At 37.5% G+C, this 22,750-nt stretch overlaps 1 protein-coding gene and 1 long non-coding RNA gene across 2 annotated transcripts in view; one reads left to right on the top strand and one right to left on the bottom strand.

The window, feature by feature from the left end:
* ak8 (adenylate kinase 8) overlaps positions 1-16,324 on the top strand; it is a 41,430-nt gene extending 25,106 nt beyond the window's left edge. The window contains exons 12-14 of the mRNA XM_022667638.2: positions 5,414-5,555; positions 15,235-15,315; positions 15,421-16,324. Coding sequence (XP_022523359.2) covers positions 5,414-5,555; positions 15,235-15,315; positions 15,421-15,640 — 443 coding nt within the window. The 3' untranslated portion in view covers positions 15,641-16,324. The remainder of the gene's footprint in view (positions 1-5,413; positions 5,556-15,234; positions 15,316-15,420) is intronic.
* Positions 1-22,750, bottom strand: part of LOC125786990 (uncharacterized) — a 234,285-nt gene that overhangs the window by 174,145 nt on the left and 37,390 nt on the right. The window lies entirely within an intron of this gene.

The raw sequence follows: 22,750 nt of genomic DNA, 5'->3' as shown, positions 1-22,750 counted from the left end.
GACTTGTGCACAATGCAGTCTTACAAAGAAACATTTCTGTTTTAAACGGTTCTTTGCTTGGACGTACAGCATGTGAGTAAGTTACAATTATAAGTAAAGCACATTTATACTGTAAATATCTTACTTTGACCAAAGTGCTATACAGACAATACAATGAAAGAGGTACCATACATTCTGATGTGAGAGTACTTTGAACTTTCACCGCTTATTATATTTTCATAGAGGATTCTTTAACCCCTTATACTCTGTGACTTTTATGACACTCTATAGATAGGCTCTATACTCTATAGTAATCTGTAAATATATGAAAAGCATTTCAAACTGAGTTTTAGTGGTTTTATCATTTTAAAGAACCAAAATCATGAAAAAAAACATTTTTTGGTGTAGTTTTAATACAACACTTCTTGCAGTCCCTACAAACTAAGCTGCAAAAACAGCCTGTTTAAAATAAAAATAAAATTTTATGTCAACTCATTTACTTGTATATGTCTATTCAGCATGCATCATTGAGTCCTGCCTGTCCTCTCTTTTGATTGGCTCTCATTCATTTTAAAAAGATGACAAGCTTTTTAAGTCTGGACTGTGTTTCAAATAAGTACAAATGTAGCATTTTTTACATGTACAGTTTACGTTTTAGAGGCACAGTGTCACAAACAGCTTGTTCCTATAAGCAGTAATGGTCCTTAATATTGCATTAAAATGTCTTAGCTTATAGTGCCAATGTTTCAATAAAAAAGAATATTGATATTTGATGCCACAAATCGATACGATGCAATGAAAACTATATGATATATCACAATATCGATATATTGTCTCACCCCTACTAGTGGCTGTATTTTTTAACAACCATGCCAATGTAAATGACAAAAGTATGTTGGCAGAGGCAGTTACAGTGTTTGAAATAGATGTGTGATGCAAGAGAATTAAATAAATGAACCTTTATTCTGCTTAAATTTGCAGCCAATATGATTAGGAGATCACTGGTTCGAGTCCTGTTCATGTAGCTTGCCATCAACTGCCAGAGCCCTGAGAGAACACAATTAGCCTTCCTCTCTCTGGGTGAGTAGATGGAGCTCTCTCCCCACATCACTCCGAAGGGTGATGTCGGTCAGCACAAAGCGTCTGTGAGCTGATGTATCTGAACCGAGTCGCTGCGCTTTCCTCCGAGTGCACTGTGATGCTACTCGGGAATGATGCATCAGCAGCAGTTCGAAAACAGTTGGTGACTGATTTCACATGTATCAGAGGAGGCATGTGCTAGTAATTTTCACCCTCCTGGTATTGGCGCATCACTAGTGATAGGGAGAGTCCTAATAAGTTGGTTGTGTAATTGGCTGTGTAAATTAGCGGAGAAAAAAATTAATTGTCAAATTTAGTCAACATACAGTTTATGCAAGGATTTTACAAACAATGATGAAGACATTTGTGGCTTTTATTTATATCATAAAAAAAAGAATGAGAAGATAAGAAAGGGCTTTTGCTTAAAGTGAAAATGCATGTTGTGTTTGCTGCTATTGTTAAAGAGTTCTGGTGAAAAATTGTTCTGGTGATATAAAAGTGAAGAACACCTCAATAAAATAAAGTTAAGGAGAACTCTGTAGAAGAAAATGCAGTATATTGGGTTCTTTAAGAGCTCATTGTATTGATTCTCAGAAGCAGTTAGGGTTAGCGATATGAGCTATCATTTAAGTTTGACAAAGAGCGTCGATCAAAAGGTGCTTGAAAATTCAGGCTGAATCCCCATTGATCACTCTCTGGTGTATTCTCGTGCTGCTAGCGTGATGCATATGGCTAACAGCTTGATTTGAGAGGAGCTACACTTCTCCCTTTGACCTGCATCAAAGGATTGTTTTATCTCTTTATCTCAGCACAGTGTTCAGATGAAAGCCATTAGGGTTTGGAGCGCCGTTATCCTTTATAGCCAATATATCCAAGCTCTATAGGGCTGCTGTAATCCACTCAGGTTTCTCTCCATCACTCACCCACTCTTTCTTGCATAGCTACTGAACATATTGGGGCTGTAGTTACAATATATATTGAGAGTGACATGTCTCGACAATATTGGCTGAACAAATTTAATATGTGGCCAAAGGCTGAACAGTGTATCAATGCCAATATAAATATAATTAATTACTAAAACAATTACTGCAGGAATATAAAAACATTTTTGTTGGGATTTTAAATTTTAGGTATATTTATCTATTCAGCATACATCAGTGCAGCATCGCTGGGCACCAATATTACACTGTATGTACCAATAAGTGTTACTGTATGTGGGAAGAAACTGGCTTCAATCTTCCGTTTAAACAAATATTTTTTAGACTCTCAGCCATTTTCACAAATCAATTCTATCCAACAACATTTAACTCATTGATGGATCCGGTAGATTTGATCCACACATTGTTCAGTTCTTGGCTATGGCCTTGGAACAAGTACAGGTATGGTTCTCTTAGACTCTGGCTGCTGATGGCAAGCAGCATGACCTGGAATTTAAACTAGCGAAACTCAGATCTCAGATCAATTGGATTTAACACCATCCAAATAATTGATGGATCCAAAAAATTTGGTCCCCACAATGTTCAGTTCTTGGCTTTGGCCTTGGATTGAGTACCGGTATGTTTCTCTTAGACTCTGGCTGCTGATGGCGAGCAGATCAACTGGATCTAACACCATCCGACTCATTGATGGATCCAATAGATTTGGTCCCTACAATGCTCAATCCATGGCTACGGTGTAGGCCGTACGCACAAGTAGCATGAAGAAGTTAAACAAGGCCGTGAAGCTTGATCGGGGGCCCTGATTGTTAGACCCCGATGGTGCGTGTTGACTCCCTACTAATCTGCCGCGGTGGCTGTCGGCAGCAGATGTATTCATGAATTCCGTGAATCCGTGTTTGCATGTTTGTTGGGGGAAAGAAAAGAATGCATAAGAAATGCAATGTAAATGTTGTGTTAGCTGGCACTCCCCTGCCTTGTTGAACTGTGCTGTTTTGTCCTCAGGGAGAGCTTTCGGGTTCTGACTCTCTCTCTCTCTCTCTCTCTCTCTCTCTCTCTCCTTCTCTTTCTCTATGTCTGTCTCTCTCTCTCTCTCTCTTTCTCTTTTCCTCTCTCTGATTCCCCCCCCACCCCTATCTTCCTCCCTCTCTCCCTCCCTCCGCTGTACAGTTGTGACAGTGAAGGTTTCAGGCAGAGAAGCTTGCCTAAATAATTTAGGAGTTGATTAATGGGCTCGCTGGGGTATAATTAGGCGATGGAGAGACGGTGGCTAGTGGAACCAGTACAGCGCTTTGGGGATTTAGGGAGCGGGATTATTAAGGAAATGAAAAAAAAAACAGTCTTACGAGAAGAGAAGGAGGAGAAGGAGGAGAGGGAAGAGAGGAGAGCAGCCCTCTCCAGGCTGCCTGCCGTTTGAAGCCGAGCCGGGGAGAGAGAGGCAAGAGGCTGCGAGCGTTTGATGTGGAAATTGGACAGTTTGAAACCGTCGACTTTAATTTTTCAACATCCACGGGGACCCCCCTTGGTGCGAGCTCACTTTCCTTAAAGAATGGCGTTCTATTTTTCCCCCTCACCCCCATTATTTGTTTGTCCTCGTCGCCTTCAGCTTCCCTTCAGTTTTTTTCTTTTTCCACGTCCCGTGTTTTCCTTTTTTTTGTCCGCACATGTTAAGAAATGTAGAAATGTCTTCATCCCGGCTTTATATCAGTATCATCCCCTTAAACAATCCGCTTATGTTGCCTGTCAGCCGGCTGTTGACTGCTTTTGTTCTCATTGAGAGAAACCAGTGAAACAGCTTCAAACGACAAAATGTACATACATGAATTTAAATGACAATACCCCAGCTAATTATTTAGGATTTTTCATATCTGCATAAAATCCCTCGCTTTTGTAAAAACACACACACGTCCTTGATAATAATATTGGCTGATGATGAGATCTGATGCTAATACCTTGTACATTGTATTCTCCTTATTTTTCAATGCTCTTTCAACGCTGAGCTCTTTGGTCTTGCACAGGATTTGTGACATGCCCTACACCTGCATTCTGTGTTGGAAGATGCGAAGAGTACACAATGACTTGTACGTGTTATCTCATCAGATTTCATCAGATAAAATTAACCTCCATTTTTGTTGTTTTTCACATTGAGTTACAAAACCTGTATCGTTTTTCTTGCTCTCTGTCTGACTGTTGTAATGCATCTTGATTGTAAAGAGGTTACTGCCTCTTTCCACTTATTCATCTACAGCTAGAGTTGTCTATTTGTTTATTTGTTTGTTTGTCTGGCTGTTTGTTTGTTTGTTACCTGTCAAGAAAGTAAATAAACACACAGATAGGAGCTCTCTTTTGTACTTAGATCTTTAACCTTCTGCCCTGGTGCAGTTCACTGAGACATGCAGATGTAGATACTGTAGAAACACCTAGTCAACAAAGGTGTGTTTTTGTGTATATACAGTATTTCTTGTGTGTTTACAGTATACAGAACAAATACTATATGGAATAAAGACACGCTGAGATGACAGCTTCATGTTTGAACCCACAGAAATTGTCTAATTTCTACTAAAAGGTTCTGTTTGTTTATGTTCTTACAGTACAGTGACACGCCAAAGTGTTAGCTCACAGAAACGGTCACTTCTGTATACATTGTGAGGTCCTATCTAGTGAGTAAGTTAAAACACTGGCTAGTGTGATCATGGCATGTGAACATGAACTATTAGAGTTGTAGCAAGCTCTGACAGTGGGTGCCAATATGGATGTAACATTCTTTTTTTCTAGTTTTAAATATCCCAGTAGACATTCTAGAAAAAACACAATATATTAATATTCATATATGTATGTATATATTTTGTGCTATTACTGTCTAGTAACACTTTAACCTCAGCAGTCATAAACATGATGATATTTACGTGATATTTTATTCTAAATTTACCTTAGCAGTGCTTTTATAGCCATGAAATTACTTCAGCAATGCTATTTATGTAATACATTCTTCTGCCACTGCTGCTGAAAAAATCACATTAGAGGAAACACTGAAATATTACTTTAAAAATTATTTTAAATTTCAGTCAAAAATGAAAATAAAAGCAATTTTGGTGTTCGGCTAAATAATTTAAGTTGCCAAATATTTAGAGCATCCACACTTACCACCTGCAGTGCACAGTGCAATGGGTGGTAATGACTGTGACCAGCAACATCTGATACAGATAACCCCAGATAAGACTCATCTTCATTCACATTCAGTGCAATGCAAGACCGCAGATGAATGTCAATGCAGAATTTTATAGCTTTCATGGGACATGGCAAAAGGCATGGAACACACAACTAGTTCCTTTCCTATTACATGTAGCATTTAGTCATTGTAAGTATGGTATGATTTTATGATGTGATATCTCTTGTATGTTTCTGTTGATTGTTCTCAGTGCCAGACAGCATGGTCCTGCAGATTCTGACTGAGCGTCTGAGCAGACTGGACTGTACCACGCGAGGCTGGGTCCTGCACGGCTTCCCCCAAGATTTGGAGCAGGCTGAGGCACTGCAGGAGTCCAAGTTCAGCCCAAACAGGTGATTACTGTATATACAGCCATATAAAGTCTGTTATATAAGGTTGATTTTAGGTAGCTGATGTGACATTAAGAAAATCCACATATCAGCCAAAACATTAATACCACCTATTTGTTTTTACACTTACTGTCCGTTTTTTCAGTTTCACTGAGTATATAGTTCTATAATTACAGGCTGCAGTCCTGTAATCTGTTTCTCTATATACTATATCCTTTTTTCACCCTATTCGTCAGTGGTCAGGTACAGCAGGGGAATTGCCTGTCAGCTTGATTACAACTCAGATATTTCCTGCAGATGTTCTGTTTATGCTAAGGCTGTGAATCACTTAATTCACTTCAAGTATAACTCTGCCTTCTTACGTAATAGCAGAAAAAACATTTGCAAATGATTTTTGGTGAAAAGAAAAAGGTACCTTTATTAACACATTAAAAACTGTTGACACTGTTGATGGAAAGACAGTTTAGAGCAGAAAAGTGAGATGGAAAATGGGCTATTTTTCTGTTAAAACATATGGGGGTGGGTGGAGCTACACATCATACTGAATCCAGCCAGCAGAAGTGTTAGGCCTATCAATAATATCTTATTAATAGTCATGCCAAACTGTCATGGACTACTAGAAAATGGCAGAAGTCTCACTTTTCTCTTGTATACAAACAACAAATCCTTGTGTGGAGGCACCATGGTCAGCACCAAGATCAACGGTTTGCTGTTTTTAATCTTCATTATAGGCACTTTGACAGTCTAGTGTCACATTAATGAGGTCCTTCAATCTGTGGGACACTCTGGTGTGCTCTTCCAACAGGCCAATGCTTGTCCACGTACTGCTGCTGTCTTAATAACATGCGTTACACACTTTATGTATGTGCAGCTCAGTAAATATGACCAAGTGTTTGCCATATCACTCTAAATTTATAAGCATTTAAAGCTCCTTGTAACTTTTATCTTTAACTTCCTATAGCAACGCAGTCCAACACTTCCTTCTGAGTGCATTATTTGTTGATGAGAGTTTTTGGGTCATAGACATCTAATTGTGAAAGCTAACATCTGTTGAAATGATTCATTTGATTATGTAATAATTGTGACAGACCTATATACTGCAATTGACATGTGCCAACACTGCATGAATCGGTTTTAAATTTGTGTGTGATATTTCAAACAGAACAAAATGCAAACAAGATCAGGGGCCCTATCATATATATCTACACTGATGGGCATGGTGGTCTGGAAATGTCTGGAGTGTGTTCAGGTAAAGATCTGGTGTAATTCTATTTAGGCACTGAGAAATACATGTGCCTCACTGACTGATTTAAACCCTGACAACAGTCAACAATTGAACAGTCAGCCGCCCAATCCTATCTTAGCCATGCAGGAGTGATGTGCGCATTTGCATCAACCATAAACAGAAAAAAGAAAACAATAACATTGCTGTTCCCTTAAATTACCTGCTGACACACCTTGACAGCTTGAACGCGCAGGTCAGTATCCTCTGCTGAGATGCGTAAAAAAGCACCACACTGTTAAAATATCAACGTGCCAAAGTCAGAGCGCAGCTGGCTTTAAAATGAAAATGATAACTGGTACACTGATTGAGTTATTTCATGTTACACACAAAAACAGAGAACTATAACATGTCTTTTGTGCATTCTGTGCATATTTATTGCGCCCTTATGAGACCAAAGACACACCGACATGTCCTAAATCAAGCTGCGCAATCCGCAATTGACCTGTGTGCTATAGATCACCACAATAGGGCCCCAAGAGTCAATAGCAGTAAGTACTTGGAGGATCTGCTTGGTGTGGCTTGCTTCGTCAGGCTCCTGTGATTTGTGCCTCTTCAATTATCCCAAATAGTGAGCATAGCAGTATAAGGCTCAGATCTCTCACTCAGATTACTGGAGCTCAACTATCCAAGAGGATCTGATGGCACTGCGCGATTGCGTGGCCTGTCTTCAGCGTGTGTCCGCTACACGGTCCCAGCTGGAGACTCACGCTGAGCTTAGGTCACCACTGACATCACTGACAGCATTTGTCCCAGTTTGTCCTGGACTTTAGGTTTGTACTGGAACTGAAGTGAAGCTGGACTGGGTCCACTGCGACGTCCTATTCCTATTTTGTTCTTATATGGGATTATATATATAAATATAAGTGTGCATGTTACAAAGGATCTAAGATTACAAAATGTCAAGCATTCGAAACCACACATAGCTCACCCGGAGAGTTACAGTAGGCCTGTGTGAGTGAACTCTTGTTCGGGTAACGTCACTCACTTTGTCCTATCTAAATCCCACATGAATTAGTCATCACACTCCTATCCCTCTTTATCTCACCTCTCTGATCTGCTGTCACTCACCTGCACCATCAGAAGACCATCAGCTCACGGCCCTCCGCACTCAGATATTAACCGTAAATTACCAGTTATCAGTACCCAGCTAGAATGCCCACCTCGCTGTCTCTCTCTCTCTCTCCTTGCATCTCCTCAATAGGCCTCCATTTACTCCATTAGCTGCCCCCGCTGCTCGGGCTAATGGCAGGAGACCTCATTTACATGGCATTAGCGTAATTGATTTGGGGGCCGGCAGTTAGGCTGGCCCTGAAACAACTGGGAGATAATGTTACTTGATGGGCCGATGATGGCCCAGTGGCGGCGCTCTACCTGACAGCTTTATTAATTAACGGCTATCCAGTTACTCAGGCTTTAGAGCAAATGAATAAGTCAGTCAGAGGCGTGGCGCATCGCCAAGCCGTGGGCATGTAATAGGTGCCACCGGCAAACAGCGGGGAGGGAGGAGGGTTAGAGGGTAAGGAGCATGGCAGAGCTGGCATGCCTGCTGGGTCGGAAGGATCTCTTTACCCATTTCCTGAGAGGGCTCCTGTAACAGGCCTCGCTGGAGTCGCTACTTGTGTCAAGTGCCAGGCAAATGTTTAGCCTGCGCCGCCGACTTGACCGCTGATACTGAAGATGGGTTGTTTGGTGTCTTGAATGCTCTGTTTAGACAGCTTTATCAGCTCTAAAGTGAATAGTTAAAAGCGTAATTAAAAGATTATAATTATTATTTTATGTAATTTAATTTAATTTAAACTGATACAATATTAGATAATGCATTATTAGATAATGCATTAGTTAAAAAGAAGAGAAGTGGGGAAGCAGCTTTTTGTTTTTATGCTCCAAAGAAATGGATCAATTTACCACTTGAGATCAGAGAAGCATCATCAGTAAATAGTTTCAAAAAGCAGCTTAAGACATATTTCTTTAAACTTTGTTTTAATAATTAATCCATTTGTTTTATGTCTTAATTATTTTATTTCACAGTCACAATCTTTTGTAATTTTTTTTGTATTATTATTATTATTGTCCTGTTACAGTTTTATAAGTTTTATTTTATATTACATTGTTTTCTATTACATCTTATTTGAATGTTCCTTTTTATCTTTAATTTTAATTTTTTTTTTCTCCATTTTTCCTTTTTTATTAGTGTTTTGATTGCCTTTTTCTATGTACAGCACTTTGAGCTGCATTTAATGTATGAAAGGTGCTATATAAATAAAGCTTATTATTATTATTATTATTATTATTATTATTATTATTATTATTATTTAGCAATATTAGATAATGCAAGAAGTAGGTAGGTAAATAGATAAATAGTAGAATTACATGATATTGTGACACTTTTAAATTGGGATATTTTGTTGTTTTGCAATATTCACTATTTTACGACTGGGATAAAATAAATTGCAATACGTAGATAAAATCAATAATCTGGTATATATCATAATCATATAAAATGAGGATAGTATGACATTTTCTTTGTATTAAGCAGCAAAAAAATTTGTACGTTTGTGAAAACATTTGCATTGCACAAAACATTACATATTCTGAGATGTGAATATTGCACATATTGCAATATTACTGCATAAAAGATATATAGTGCAGGCCTAATAGATAGACAGAGAGACAGGTACAGTGTGGACAAAAGTAAAACATAAAAAATAAAGTTTCGACACCTGCTTGCTCGTTTAATTCTTTCAAAAATCAAGTTTATCCTGATTTTGTTGGAGTAACTGTCACTTCTGTCCAGAGAAAAAGTTTCGAAAAATTTAATCTGTGAGGATTTGGCATAATGCTAATAGTACTATTCATGTACTATATCTACTCCAGATATTCTTTTCTGTTGACTACACTTCGCTATTGGGACTAGACAAGCTGTATGTTTGTGTGTGGGAGTGACTTAACGTCGGTTAATGTATTCAAGCATTCATTAAAAGGGGTGTTTAAAAAATGTGGACATAGTATAGATAGATGTATCTAGCTACAATGTACACTGGTTTAATGCACAAAAATTAAGAATAAGTTGCTTAAATAGACAGAATGTGGAGTGCAACATAATACTGTGTAATGAGTGGAATATAAAAAGTATTATAATCTGTTAGATTATAAATGCTGAAGTATTAATTGAGCACTAGCACAGTCCTTTGTTTGATGTGTGCAGTTCAAATGTTGTTAATGTAGTGTTATTTAGGAAGCATTAATACTATTATTGCTATACTAAGAGAAGAAATATAATTTGATATTAAATAGCATTGTGATATATTTGGAAATTACTTAGTTCTTGTTTTTTAATGCAGTCTGTTTAGAGAAATACTGCTGTTCAATTGACCTGCAAGACTTTCTACCAAACTGTACAAACATTAAACCACGCTACACCGTCCTAAAGTAGTTACAGCTATCTATGGTCAGTTTGACATAGGATGCCCTTTTGTGATGTAAAAGAAGCTACCTGATCCTGGAAAAACAGACAAAAGAGGAAGAAGAGGAAAAGAGACCCTTAGAGATAATCTTCCTCCATCAGATAATTGAGGATGCCCTTGCTCCAGTTTCCTCCTTAGCATAAGTGCCTGATTGCCTTTCAAAAGCTGATCAATCACTAGCAGCAGCTCTCTCAACATGGAGACATTGAGTCTTCCTGACCTTTTCCAGTGAAGATGAGCTGAAGTGAGATTAATCATGGCTGTCATACAGAAACCACCAGTAAGAGTTAGAGTTCCGCATCAGGGTTGCTTAAATTACCACTAAGTTCTTTAAGAACTAAAAGAGAAATGCTAAATGCTAATCCTAATGAAAAGAAGTCTTCACCTTTGAAAATGAAGGTGCCAAAATGAAGGTGCCACCTGATCACAAAATTTTTTTGGAGCAAATCCATTGAATCACTCTTTTGAAATGATGGTTATTTTTGTAAAATGAGTGAAAATATGAGTGTGAAGAACTTTAAACTTTAAAGTTTAAATAACCTCCAAATAATGTATAGCATGGGTGGTTAATCCTGGCCCTAAGATCACCTAATAAATAACCTAAATTCCACCACATTCAATCCTACAAATATAGGCCTTCAGAAGCATTTGACTTAGAGGAATTAGAAAAGTTAGTTAGAGTTACACAGTTAGTTCCGACCCTGCAATGCGATTGGCTAAGAGGCGTTCTGTAAGTGCCATTATCAGCCGGTAATGCACTGTAACCGAAGCTCTCCATGTATGACACCGCCACATACAGGTAACCTAGCAACAATGCAGCTCTTACAAACCAAACAACATAGCTACACGCGGAGTGTTTATAACCAAACAGATCATATTTATTTTTCGTCCTTTTTAACTCAAAATCTTTTAGTAAACAGCAATAATGGAACTGTGGTATAATTGCAATAATAGTAATGCTGTGCAATGCTGGTCAGGAAACATTGGGCAAAAAGAACCAAAACACCCTGGACTAGGTGCCAGCCCATCACAGGCTGGTTTAATTTTCCAGGAGAAGATCAACTGAAGACATAATTTAGACTAAGACTAAGCATAATCATAGTCCAGTAGTAAATAAGCAGAATTCCTGACCTTCACCCATACCTGCCACCCCATATGATAATTCTCTGGTGTCATGCCAGCATAATGAGTGCTACGCCTGTCACTGGTCCGTGTTGGGCCTGCCCCTCCTGCCAGTCGTTAACTACACTCCAGTTTGGCCAGTCAGCAGCCTCTTACAACCCTGACACCCTCGCAAACAATCAGAGTCTTTGGGAGCGCTGAAATATGCATGGCTATCCGTGACAGGCAGATAAAGCAGGGCAATTAGCCACGTAATCCTAGAGAACCCAGGCCAATCGCCTGCTCCCCCACCCCCCCACACAACCACTCACCCACCCGCCCCCCGGCCCTCATCCATCTCCCTCCCTCTGTCGCGGTGCTCCACTCTTGCTCTCTATTAGTTAAATGTATTTCATATGTCCGCTCCCCATCAAATCAAGCAACACTTCCTCTAATTGGCTTATGAATTATACAGCAGGGGCCGCATTATAATTTAATCAGTGGTAAACATTGCCGAGGCCGCCTGTAAAGAATCTATCCCTCATTAATTTCTTAATTTGGGGAGATGGAAAAGGAGGGAAGGAAGAAGAAGAGGATGAAGAAGATGATAAGGATGAAGATGATGTAGAGTAGAGGCTGTGTCCCATTTGTGTGCTACACACTAAAACTACTGTATTAGATATGTACTAATCTTAATAGTGCAGGATTAGCAGGTTAGTGCACAAAATAATGTAATAAATGTACTAAGCTACAGAAAGTACCATACGATTGCTATGCTAGGATTTGTCACTGCAAGGTTGCGTCCCAATTGCATACTAAACACTTAATACTAAATACTAATATAATTATATTTATAGGGCAAGTTAGTATGCAAAATATTAATGTTCTAACAATGCATATCATTGTGCTGCTATCACCACTACCCTTACATGGTTATCCAAAATTTTTTGTAATATTGTTCCAGACCTGAGTAGCTCATCCTTTTTCATAGAGTCTTTCAAAACCACACTTAAAAACATATGTATTAAGTATGCTTGGGTTTAAAACCTTTGTCTATACTACATACTTTATACTCAAAAAGTAGTAAGTATTTGCAATTAGCATGCAATTGGGACACTCCCCAAGTCACTGTTTTTTTTTTTTTTAAATAACAGTTCAAAACATTAATAGCTCCTCTTTTTTCATTTTGCACTGCATTGTGGAGTAATAGTGTTTATTATAATTTGGGGTGGGAATTACAAGGCATCTCACGATATGATGTTCTCACAATACATTGCCCACAATAACAATTATATCAAGATACAGTCGCTATAGAGCTCTGGAAAAGACCACTTCAGTTTCTAAATCAGTTTCTCTATTTGCAGAAAATGAGAAATGGCTGAAATAACAAAAAAGATACAGAGCTTTCAAACATCAAATAATGCAAAGTAAACAAATTCATATTCATAAAGTTTTAAGAGTTTAAAAATCAATATTTGGTGGAATAACCCTGGTTTTTAATCACAGTTTTCGTGCATCTTGGCATGTTCTCCTCCACCAGTCTTACACACTGCTTTTGGATAACTGTATGCTTTACACTCCTGGTGCAAAAATTCAAGCAGTTCAGCTTGGTTTAATGGCTTGTGATCATCCATCTTCCTCTTGATTATATTCCAGAGGTTTTCAATTTGGTAAAATTGAAGAAACTCATAATTTTTAAGTGCTGTCTATTTTTTCCAGAGATGTATATCTGAAGACAATTCTTCACAGCATCTGTGTTACTGAAGATGATAAAATACTTCCAAATAAGCAAATATCGGCAATTACTGATTTATTGGTGTCAGTTTCACAGAATTTTACAACCAGTATTCTTCAGCACAGATTTGCTGTACCCTGTTAATTTGATTAACGCCACCATGTGGAGTAATAAAGCAGTAACTTTAGTAAGTCAAATTGAGTGCAAGTCTTAGAGTTTAGAGCAAATAGGTTTCATTAAAAATAGCAATATTTGATGCCAGGTATACATAATATATCACAAATGAAAACAATATGATATATCACAATATAGATATTTTTCTGAGTATGTATATTGCATATTTGATACTCAAGCACATTGACACTTTTATATATACCCCATACTTAATACTCAGTATTAGAAGTTAGTACACAATCAGGACGCACCCAGAGTGTAGTCAGAGGCCTACATTTCAGAATCCCTTTTGCTTACAGAGAATACTTAAGAATAATAGGGTCAAAGGGATCAACTGTATCTAATTCATCAAAGCTGCTGAGAATGTCCATACAGAGCAGCAATCATCAAACACATGTAAGGTGATTTCTCAACATCAGCACATCATCTATATGTGTTTCTCGTCTGCTGTTTGGATCATTTGTAACTGCTGAGGGCTGGCAGACGCTTGTTATCTGCCATGTTCTTTGTCAGCCATTTGTTTTGGTGAGAATATCAAGCTGTCATGTAAAGCAACATCCAGTGTACACAATTGTACACCCCCCTACATCAAAACTACACTAGGAAAATACACACACACACACACACACACACACACACACACACACACACACACTCAAAGTGCACGCCCTTCCCAGACACCCCCTCTTACTAGACTCCCTTTTCTCTTCCCTACATTGATGAATATTTCATGAAGAAGCATTAATATTAATTCTAATAGCTTTGCAGAGTAGTTATTATTTCTTTTTTTAAGACAAATATTCATAAAAAATTGAGCAACGACTTACTTTTTTTTCTTGTTTTTTTAATTCCTGAAATGATCACACACATATCTCAGTGATTGTCGAGGAACAAGGCCTCCGAAATCGTTGCAAATGTGTTGTAATTGCAGCGAGTCCAGAATGGTGGTCAGTTTGAAAAGCTCGGTATGAAGTGTGGCCTCCTTTACAGCATCGATGAGACCAGAAGGACAAAGGCATTTTTAAATATTTAATCAAAAGCAGATCGCAGAACTCAAATCTCCAATCTCCCTGCCTTTTTTCTTTTTCTCGCTCTCTCTCTTTTTCTACCATTTTCTCACTCTTTATTTTACCCTTCGAAAAAAAGTGAGAAAAAAAAGCCAGTTTCAGCTGATCTTTCTATTTTTTTTTTTACGGCTAGTAAAACGCTGCAAATGAAATGCTCCAAATCTCACAGCTCTGTTTACGACTAACGTCCGGACGTAAAAATTGCATGATCTATTCTAGAGATTGCAGTCACTTGAGGTTGCATTTCTCTGGAGGCATGGAGTCCTGGGTTGTGTTGGGGTCAGTTAAGATCATTTGGGATTGGGGGGAGGGGGAGGGCAAAAGCAGCTGATTGGTTCCTGCCCACCTGATCACACCATTAGGGCCACTTTGTGTCTCGACACCAATGCATCCATAGGGACCCCTGGGTAGAGACCCCAACATTCCTGCGTTAAAAGTAGCTTCACACTCTGGAGAGCATCGCTTTTTTCCATTATCGGCTCATCCATCATTTATTCACTTCTGATAAGTATGAGTATAAGCGCATGATGATTATTCCATTCATAATTCCGAATGCACTTAATGCAAAATACTGGCAGTAATGGATTGACATGCTCCTCACTTTTCCTCAGTTTTCGCATGACCTGCCATTATTTTAAGAAGCACCGACGTAAAAAGCATTGTTGACTCCGGTTCATCCTCAGAGGAACCGATAAAGGATTGATATCATTTATGACAGCCAGAAACTCCTATGCACCCGATTGTGATCAGTGGTTCTTTTCTGAGTTTTCTGAAGAAATGAAGCTCAAACGGAGCTTTTCACAGTTTTTCAGTTGGGAGATGTGCGCTGATGAAAGCTTCCCTGCCTTTTTTCCAGAGTCGTCTTTCTGGAGATGACTGATGGTGTTGCAGTTGAGGGGCTGACTCTCGGAGCTATTGATCCTGTGACTGGAGAAAGGTGCAAACCTGTCTGTGTTCACGTATTCATGTGCTTTAATTACAGGCATTCTTTTAGAGCTGTTTCACTTTCCTCCTCCTTTTTCTCTTTATTTAAACCCTCTAGGTACCACTCACTGCACAATCAGCTGCAACATAGGCTCCGGGAATCAGAGGCCGAGGTGCAGAAGAAACTGCAGCAGTACTGGAGACACGTGGAAGCCCTGCAGGCCTTCTACCCACAGGCTGTGAGGGTCCGAGCTGACCAGGATCCACACACTGTGTTCGAGTGTCTGGAGAGCACGCTGGTGGATCGACTTCCCAAAGTACTGCCTGACAGAGCCTGAGCATGGGATGTTTTATTGCATGGCATTATCAAAATGCCTTGTATCTATAAAGCTTTACAAGTAAAAAAAAGAACTTTCTTATCTTTTAATGGACATCAGTGGAAAAATATTTAATTCCACTAATAAATCTGTCTGTCATGAAATTTGGTCACAATGTAAAAAGCACATGGCAAGATTCACATCAGATTAAAAAAATGACATACAAGGGTTATGTATGACAGTGATGATATAGTAACAATTTTTTTATAGGAACAAAATTATAAAATTATCTAAGGAATACTGCAGAGCTGCACTTTGTGTAGCATTTATCATAGACAAAGTTCAATGACTGTATTGTATGTAGATAAAAAAGAAACTAAACTGTTGAGACTATTTTCCATCAGAATAGAACATTAACCAGCCATTTAAACACTTCCAGAAGTTTAGCACCACCCACTACATTAAAAAACAGCTACGAACAGCTACGACATTAGAGTCTGGGAGTACTAGAGCCAACGAGTCAAAGTAAAAACTAATTTATATTTATTTTATGTGATTTAGAACACTTTTATCATGTTAACCTTACTGTTTATGGATTATTTGTGAAGTAAGAAGGTCAATATCAAATCTATAAAAAACAGTTACACAGGCATCCAATGCAATACACATTAAAACATTTTTAATAAAATATTTTAGTTAATTGGATTTAATTTTTTACACAGACTTCTCTTTGGACTATTAGAGTTTTCTTTTGTGTGCATTGCAGACAGAAAACAGCATTTTTTTTTTTTTTAACTGGAAGATAATTCAGGTATGAAAGGGTTAAATCTTTGGAATATTCCTTTAACCAAAAACAACAAAGACTCAACAAGCACTTCAAATCTAATTCACATTTATTTAAAAAAAAAAAAGTTTACAGCAAGTTTTACAAGTTCCAATATAATATTTTCCATCTGCCCTGCTTTTCTCTAAGATTCATGTCTATATTCAGCTCACATACCTGTATAAATGGGTAGGCTTTAAACATCAGATACCTTGCATCATGTACGCAACTCTTTACCCAAGACCTCTGAGGGACAATTACATGCCTTTGCCCTAAGTTATACTATATATCAAGCAAAACTGAATTAAACATCCGTCCGCTCTGTGATTCCTCTGGTCGGTAATCACTCCTGGCTTGTTGACCCTGGCCGATCACAGGGGAGTACAGCGAAGCTGCTAATTATACACGTGTTTAATTAATGTCGCAATAAAATGCAGCCTGTCCGGGCCCTTTGTCAGGGGTAGTATTAGTCCCGCTTCAGTAGCCTCATGCTAAGGAGCAAGAGCTGCTCTGATTATTAAGCCCACTCTCCCCCTCTTTCTCCCTTTCTTTCTCTCGCTCTCTCTGGTGCGCTCTCGTTTTCTCCCCACTCGCAGAGGTCACTGGATTGGCTCCCAGAGGGAAGGAGAGGAGTTAAGTGCACTGGTTAGAGAGACATGTTTAACAGCCTGCTTTCCAAACTCCCCTCAGATACCGCGCCATGACAGGCAGACACTGACTTCATTATAACCAATGAGGTCCAGAATATGCAGAATATGCTCCCCTGAATACATAAACACAGGGATGAGGGGGTATCTTCATTGTCCCTGGAAAAAAGACCTCATCCTTACGGCAGCATATGTTGCTCTAAGATCTCAGTGTACTTTTCTGAATTCATGCTGCCATCATAGACTTGTATTGACACAACCCTGTACCATGACACATCCTCGCATTTGGACTGATTGCTGATCCAGTTCGATCTGGAGTTTTTTCTCTCTCTTTTATCTACAACTTAAAAATCTGGATTACTAATTAAAGACTAAAATACACTGTGTGAAGGTCCATCCCAGACGCCTCAGAGCCCAGAGAAGTTCACGCCAATGCTGGACATGGTTAACATACAGCTTCATACTAGGGTTTCCAACAGGAAAGTTTTAAGAGGTATTTGTAAATGTAACCCTTTACTGTAGTGCTTAACACAAAAAAGGTTTGTCAAATTAATCTCTTGCCCAGTGAGCCGATGTTCTGTTGTCAGCTATTGCTGACGGTTCTTAATGCATGGCCATCTAAGATCTCTGTTTATTTTTCTGCATTAAAGGGGTCTCATTTAATTGTTTTGTTTTTTTATTAATTCCATGGTGGTCTCTTATATAAAAAAAGGTATGTAAATTAGAGCTTAGATAGACTGTCATCAAACCCAAATTAAGCACAACATTTTTAGTAAGTACAGCTTCAAAACTGAGCTTTAAAAACAATTTCAGGCTGTTTTGAAAGAGTCAAATCTGTTCAGAATGATGTTAATTAACATTGCAACACTGAAGAAGCATAGACCCATTGTTAAAGAAAAATGTTTAAGAACCAAAACACAAACAATGCGAACAATGATCCACAGGCCTAAACTTTGATAAATTAGGCTATAAGAATGTTGTCTAAAAGACTCTCCTCTAATCTAATAGAATTTAATATTGTTTAGAAATATAAAACACTCTCTGAACAATTTTTTTTTATATTGAGCTTATAGCCTAAGCGCAAAAACACACAAAAAAGTAGCATCATTAAACCAAAATAGACCAACAATAAAAACATAATGTACAATAACTTTCCCCTACTCTAATATAGTTCAACAGGATTTAAAAATGTAAAATACTTTCTGAACAAATTAACATTTTAATATTTAGTGTGTAGTCTACGTCAAAAACAACAACAAGGATGGCTATGCACTGCAAATCAAGTGGAGGAGCTCAGAGCTGCATGATTATAACATTCTCAACTTTTTTAACACAGTTTGATTTGTTACTTTGCCATATTGTGATTTTCTTGCCATAGCTTTATATAAAATAAAAATAGAGCTTAGATTGGGCCCAAACATTTCAGCCTGTGCATGTTCTGCCTAAGCCTGACCCGACCTGCCCCATAAACTGTCATCAAACCCAAATTAAACTCAACATTTTTTAGTAAGGACAGCATTAAACTTAGCTTTAAAAACAATTTCAGGCTGTTTTGAAAGAGTGAAATCTGTTCAGAATGATGTTAATTAACATTGCAACACTGAAGAAGCATAGACCCATTATTAAAGAAAAATGTTTAAGAACCAAAACACAAACAATGCGAACAATGATCCACAGGCCTAAACTTTGATAAATTAGGCTATAAGAATGGTGTCTAAAAGACTCTCCTCTAATCTAATAGAATTTAATATTGTTTAATAATATAAACCACTTTCTGAACAAACTTTTATTATATTGAGCTTATAGCCTGAGCGCAAAAACACACAAAAAAGTAGCATCATTAAACCAAAATAGACCAACAATAAAAACATAATGTACAATAACTTTCCACTACTCTAATATAATTTAACAGGGTTTAAAAATGTAAATGTAAAATACTGTCTGAACAAATTAAAATTTTTATATTTAGCATATAGTGTACGTCAAAAATGCACAAAAAACAACAGGATGGCTATGCACTGCAAATCAAGTGCGTAATGTGGACAAGTGGAGGAGCTCAGAGCTTTTAACACAGTTTGATTTGTGACTTTTCTATATTGTGATTTTCACACCATAGCTTAATATAAAATAAAAATAGCAGTAAAAAAACAGACGCCTACTGTCACATGGGTTCCGAGACAAAATGATGACACAGCCAAAAGTTGCAACTCCAAAGCAAGGAAGGTGTTTATTTACAGTCCGAGTGTGCCAAAAGTGAGCAAATGAACACAGCAAAAATGAACAAAAATAAAGTTGAAATTTCAAAGTGCTACAAGTAATATAGGCCAATGAAACTAACAAAAGGAAAACAAACATATAGCTAACATAAAGTACAAACTTCCCAGTCTGAAAAACAAACTGCACAGCTCAGAACTACAACCCAAACTGCCGTTGCAAAATGGCCACCCCAACCCCCCCTTTCTAAGGGCTTAAATACCAACTAGCCCCTCCCCTACAATTAACCCTAAACAGCTGCAGACCTACAAAACCCCATTAATCTCCCAATTTACAAAACAATGGCAAGATTTACAAATAGTCAAATTTTTACACATATTAAATACAACACATCCGTTCACATTACAAAACCCTAGTCTCTTCACAACCCTTAATTTACTCTTAATTAACAGCAATTGGATGAGATCATGGATCATAACGAGGCAGGCACTACAAAGCCAGCTGGCTTCCAGAATTCTGGTCCTGGAAGTGCTGCAGGAGAGAAAAGACAGACAAACAAACGTGGCTCCCCCTCACCACACTAAGATAAGTTATTAAAAACATTGAAAACCTGTGTGTGTGATTATTCAACTATATTGTGGTACTTTTGTTAAACTATTGCTACAAACAATGTGTGTGCACCCACAGAGCTGGTTAGCTGGAAATTAGCAGTAGCTCAACATGAAAGATATGTATGGCATTAACTGTTAGTGTATAGTGTGGTGTATCGGCGCCTGGCACCGGTATCAAAAGAGCTCCGTGTGACACCTACGTCACAGACTATTTTCTTGAACCCGACCTGACCCAAAGAAAGTGGGGGGAAATCTCGGCCCGACCCGGCCTGAGTTTGGGTCAGGCATCAGGTCGGGCTCAGGATTGGGCAGAAAATCTAAACTCTACAGTGATCCAGTTTTTGAGAAAAAAGGCTCTGGTGCTTCTGTTTAAGGCTGTTTTAGTTCAGTGGAGGAGTAGGCAGGCAGGGAAGAAAGACAGAACGTCCGTTCTTACTCTGCAAACTTTACAGTAGCATCAATTTCACTATAAAAAGAAAGTAATCTACCATCTGAACTTTTCAGCATTAGTAACACTGTGTTTACAATCGTTTTCTCCCCACTCGCAGAGGTCACTGGATTGGCTCCCAGAGGGAAGGAGAGGAGTTAAGTGCACTGGTTAGAGAGACATGTTTAACAGCCTGCTTTCCAAACTCTCCTCAGATACCGCGCCATGACAGGCAGACACTGACTTCATTATAACCAATGAGGTCCAGAATATGCATCTCCCCTGAATACATAAACACAGGGATGAGGGGGTATCTTTATTGGGCCAGTTAGCAGTGGCAGCAGTAAGATGTGTATGTGTGTGTGTGTAGTTTTTTTTTTTAATTAGACCGGCATTATTTTCTCAACCCGCTCAGCCCGTCTCTGCAGCGCAGTCTGTTTACCCTGCAAATAAAGCCGAAAGAAGTTTGTTAGCACATATGTGAACCCTCTCGAAAGAAGGGGAAGGAAAACAGAGATTCAGATGAAATAAGCTTAACTAAATGAAAACAAAAGCTGCACTGCTGCTGAATTCTGGCACTGATAATTGCTGTAATTGGATCATTCATTTTTTCCATGTACAATTTAATTTTGATGCATTATGATGCATTAGTCAAGTTGATCCCATTTATTCCTTCACATCATGTCATAAAATGGGATTGACGGCTAGACTGTCTCTGATTAAATAGTGACACATCTGAGTGTTCTGAGTGTTTATCTATGACCCACAGGGCATCACATCTTACTTTCTGAAATACAGAAGTCATTTAAAATGGTTTTAAAGTAAAGTGTTAATGATAACCCTAAACATCTAATAAATCTCAATACAAATAGGCCATACAATACAAATATAATTTCGCTGCAAAATGCTTTACACAACCTTATTACGAATAAAAAGGTCATTAGACTTTGCAACAGTGTCTGTTAGATTCCCAGGCAAATATATTGCATTACCCAACATGCAATTTTTAATTTTTTTTTTGCCATAAGAAGAGAATTGACTGCTGTTCCATTTCATTTTCTATAAATTATCTGTTTCTTATGGAAGCCCATTTCCGCCACCTGAAGAAAAAAAAACGTCCTCAACTAAGTCATAATTATGAGATAGAAAAGTCATAATTATGGGATAGTAAGTCATAATTATGAGATAGTAAGTCATAATTATGAGATAGTAAGTCATAATTATGAGATAAAAAAGTCATAATTATGAGATAGTAAGTCATATTTATGAGATAAAAAGTCATCTCATAATTATGACTTTCTATCTCATAATTATGACTTACTATCTCATAATTATGACTTACTATCTCATAATTATGACTTACTATCTCATAATTATGACTTACTATCTCATAATTATGACTTACTATCTCATAATTATGACTTTTCTATCTCATAATTATGACTTAGTTGGGGAAGTTTTTTTTTCTTCAGGTGGCGGAAATGGGCTTCCATAGTTTCTGTACTCACAATTCTTCTAAATTTATTTACAAACATGATTTAACCTTAAAGTAAATTAATGTGTAAATTAATTTCCTTTGTACAATACCTCATCAGACCACAACAAAAAATATAGTGACTTCATTGGTAAACAAGGTAAAAAATGTGCAGATTATTTTATATATGAAAGTATATGTGTACATAAGGTAAATATAAATATAAATGTATCTAAAAGAAGAAAATAAAAATCCACTTACCTGCTCTTTTACAGCTATTTTTTTGCTAATCATATCCTACATTTTTACTTGTATCTATTTGTTTTCTGGTGGTCACCTTGTGCATCATATCCTATAAAAAATTGTTCAAATAAGTTTGAAAAAAAAAAAAAATTTAAACCTTTCTGAAGATTAGGTTAAAGTTTAAGCTTAAATCAGTTTGGTTTGATCAATCAATTGGTTTGATCCAATTTATTTGGATCTTTTAAAAATTTGCTCAAATTAGTTTTGATAAAAGGATTTCTGATATTTTATAAAGTAAAAGTTGTTCAAATCAGTTTAAAAAAAGGATTCGGATAATTTTAAATGTTGTTTTAATCAGTTTTTTTTTTTTTTACCAAAAGGTTCAGATCTTTTAAAAAGTAAAAGTGGCTCAAATTAGTTTTGATAAAAAGATTTCAGATCTTTTTTATAAATTAAAAAGGATTCGGATCATTTTAAATGTTGTTTTAATCAGTTTTTTTTTTTACCAAAAGGTTCAGATCTTTTAAAAAGTAAAAGTTGCTCAAATTAGTTTTGAAAAACAGTTCGGATCTTTTAACAAAATAAAAGTAGGTTCGAAGCAGTAGTGGAAAAGATTTAAATTTTTTTAAAAGTCGTTCCAACCATTTTTAATAAGACATTATTTCTACGGGCGCATTTGCTTGTTTAACTTT

Source organism: Astyanax mexicanus, chromosome 22 (genome assembly GCF_023375975.1).
Source record: "Astyanax mexicanus isolate ESR-SI-001 chromosome 22, AstMex3_surface, whole genome shotgun sequence".
Classification (NCBI taxonomy): Eukaryota; Metazoa; Chordata; class Actinopteri; order Characiformes; family Acestrorhamphidae; genus Astyanax; species Astyanax mexicanus.
Note: the sequence above shows the minus strand (reverse complement) of the source record. Positions and strands in the feature narration are given on the sequence as shown.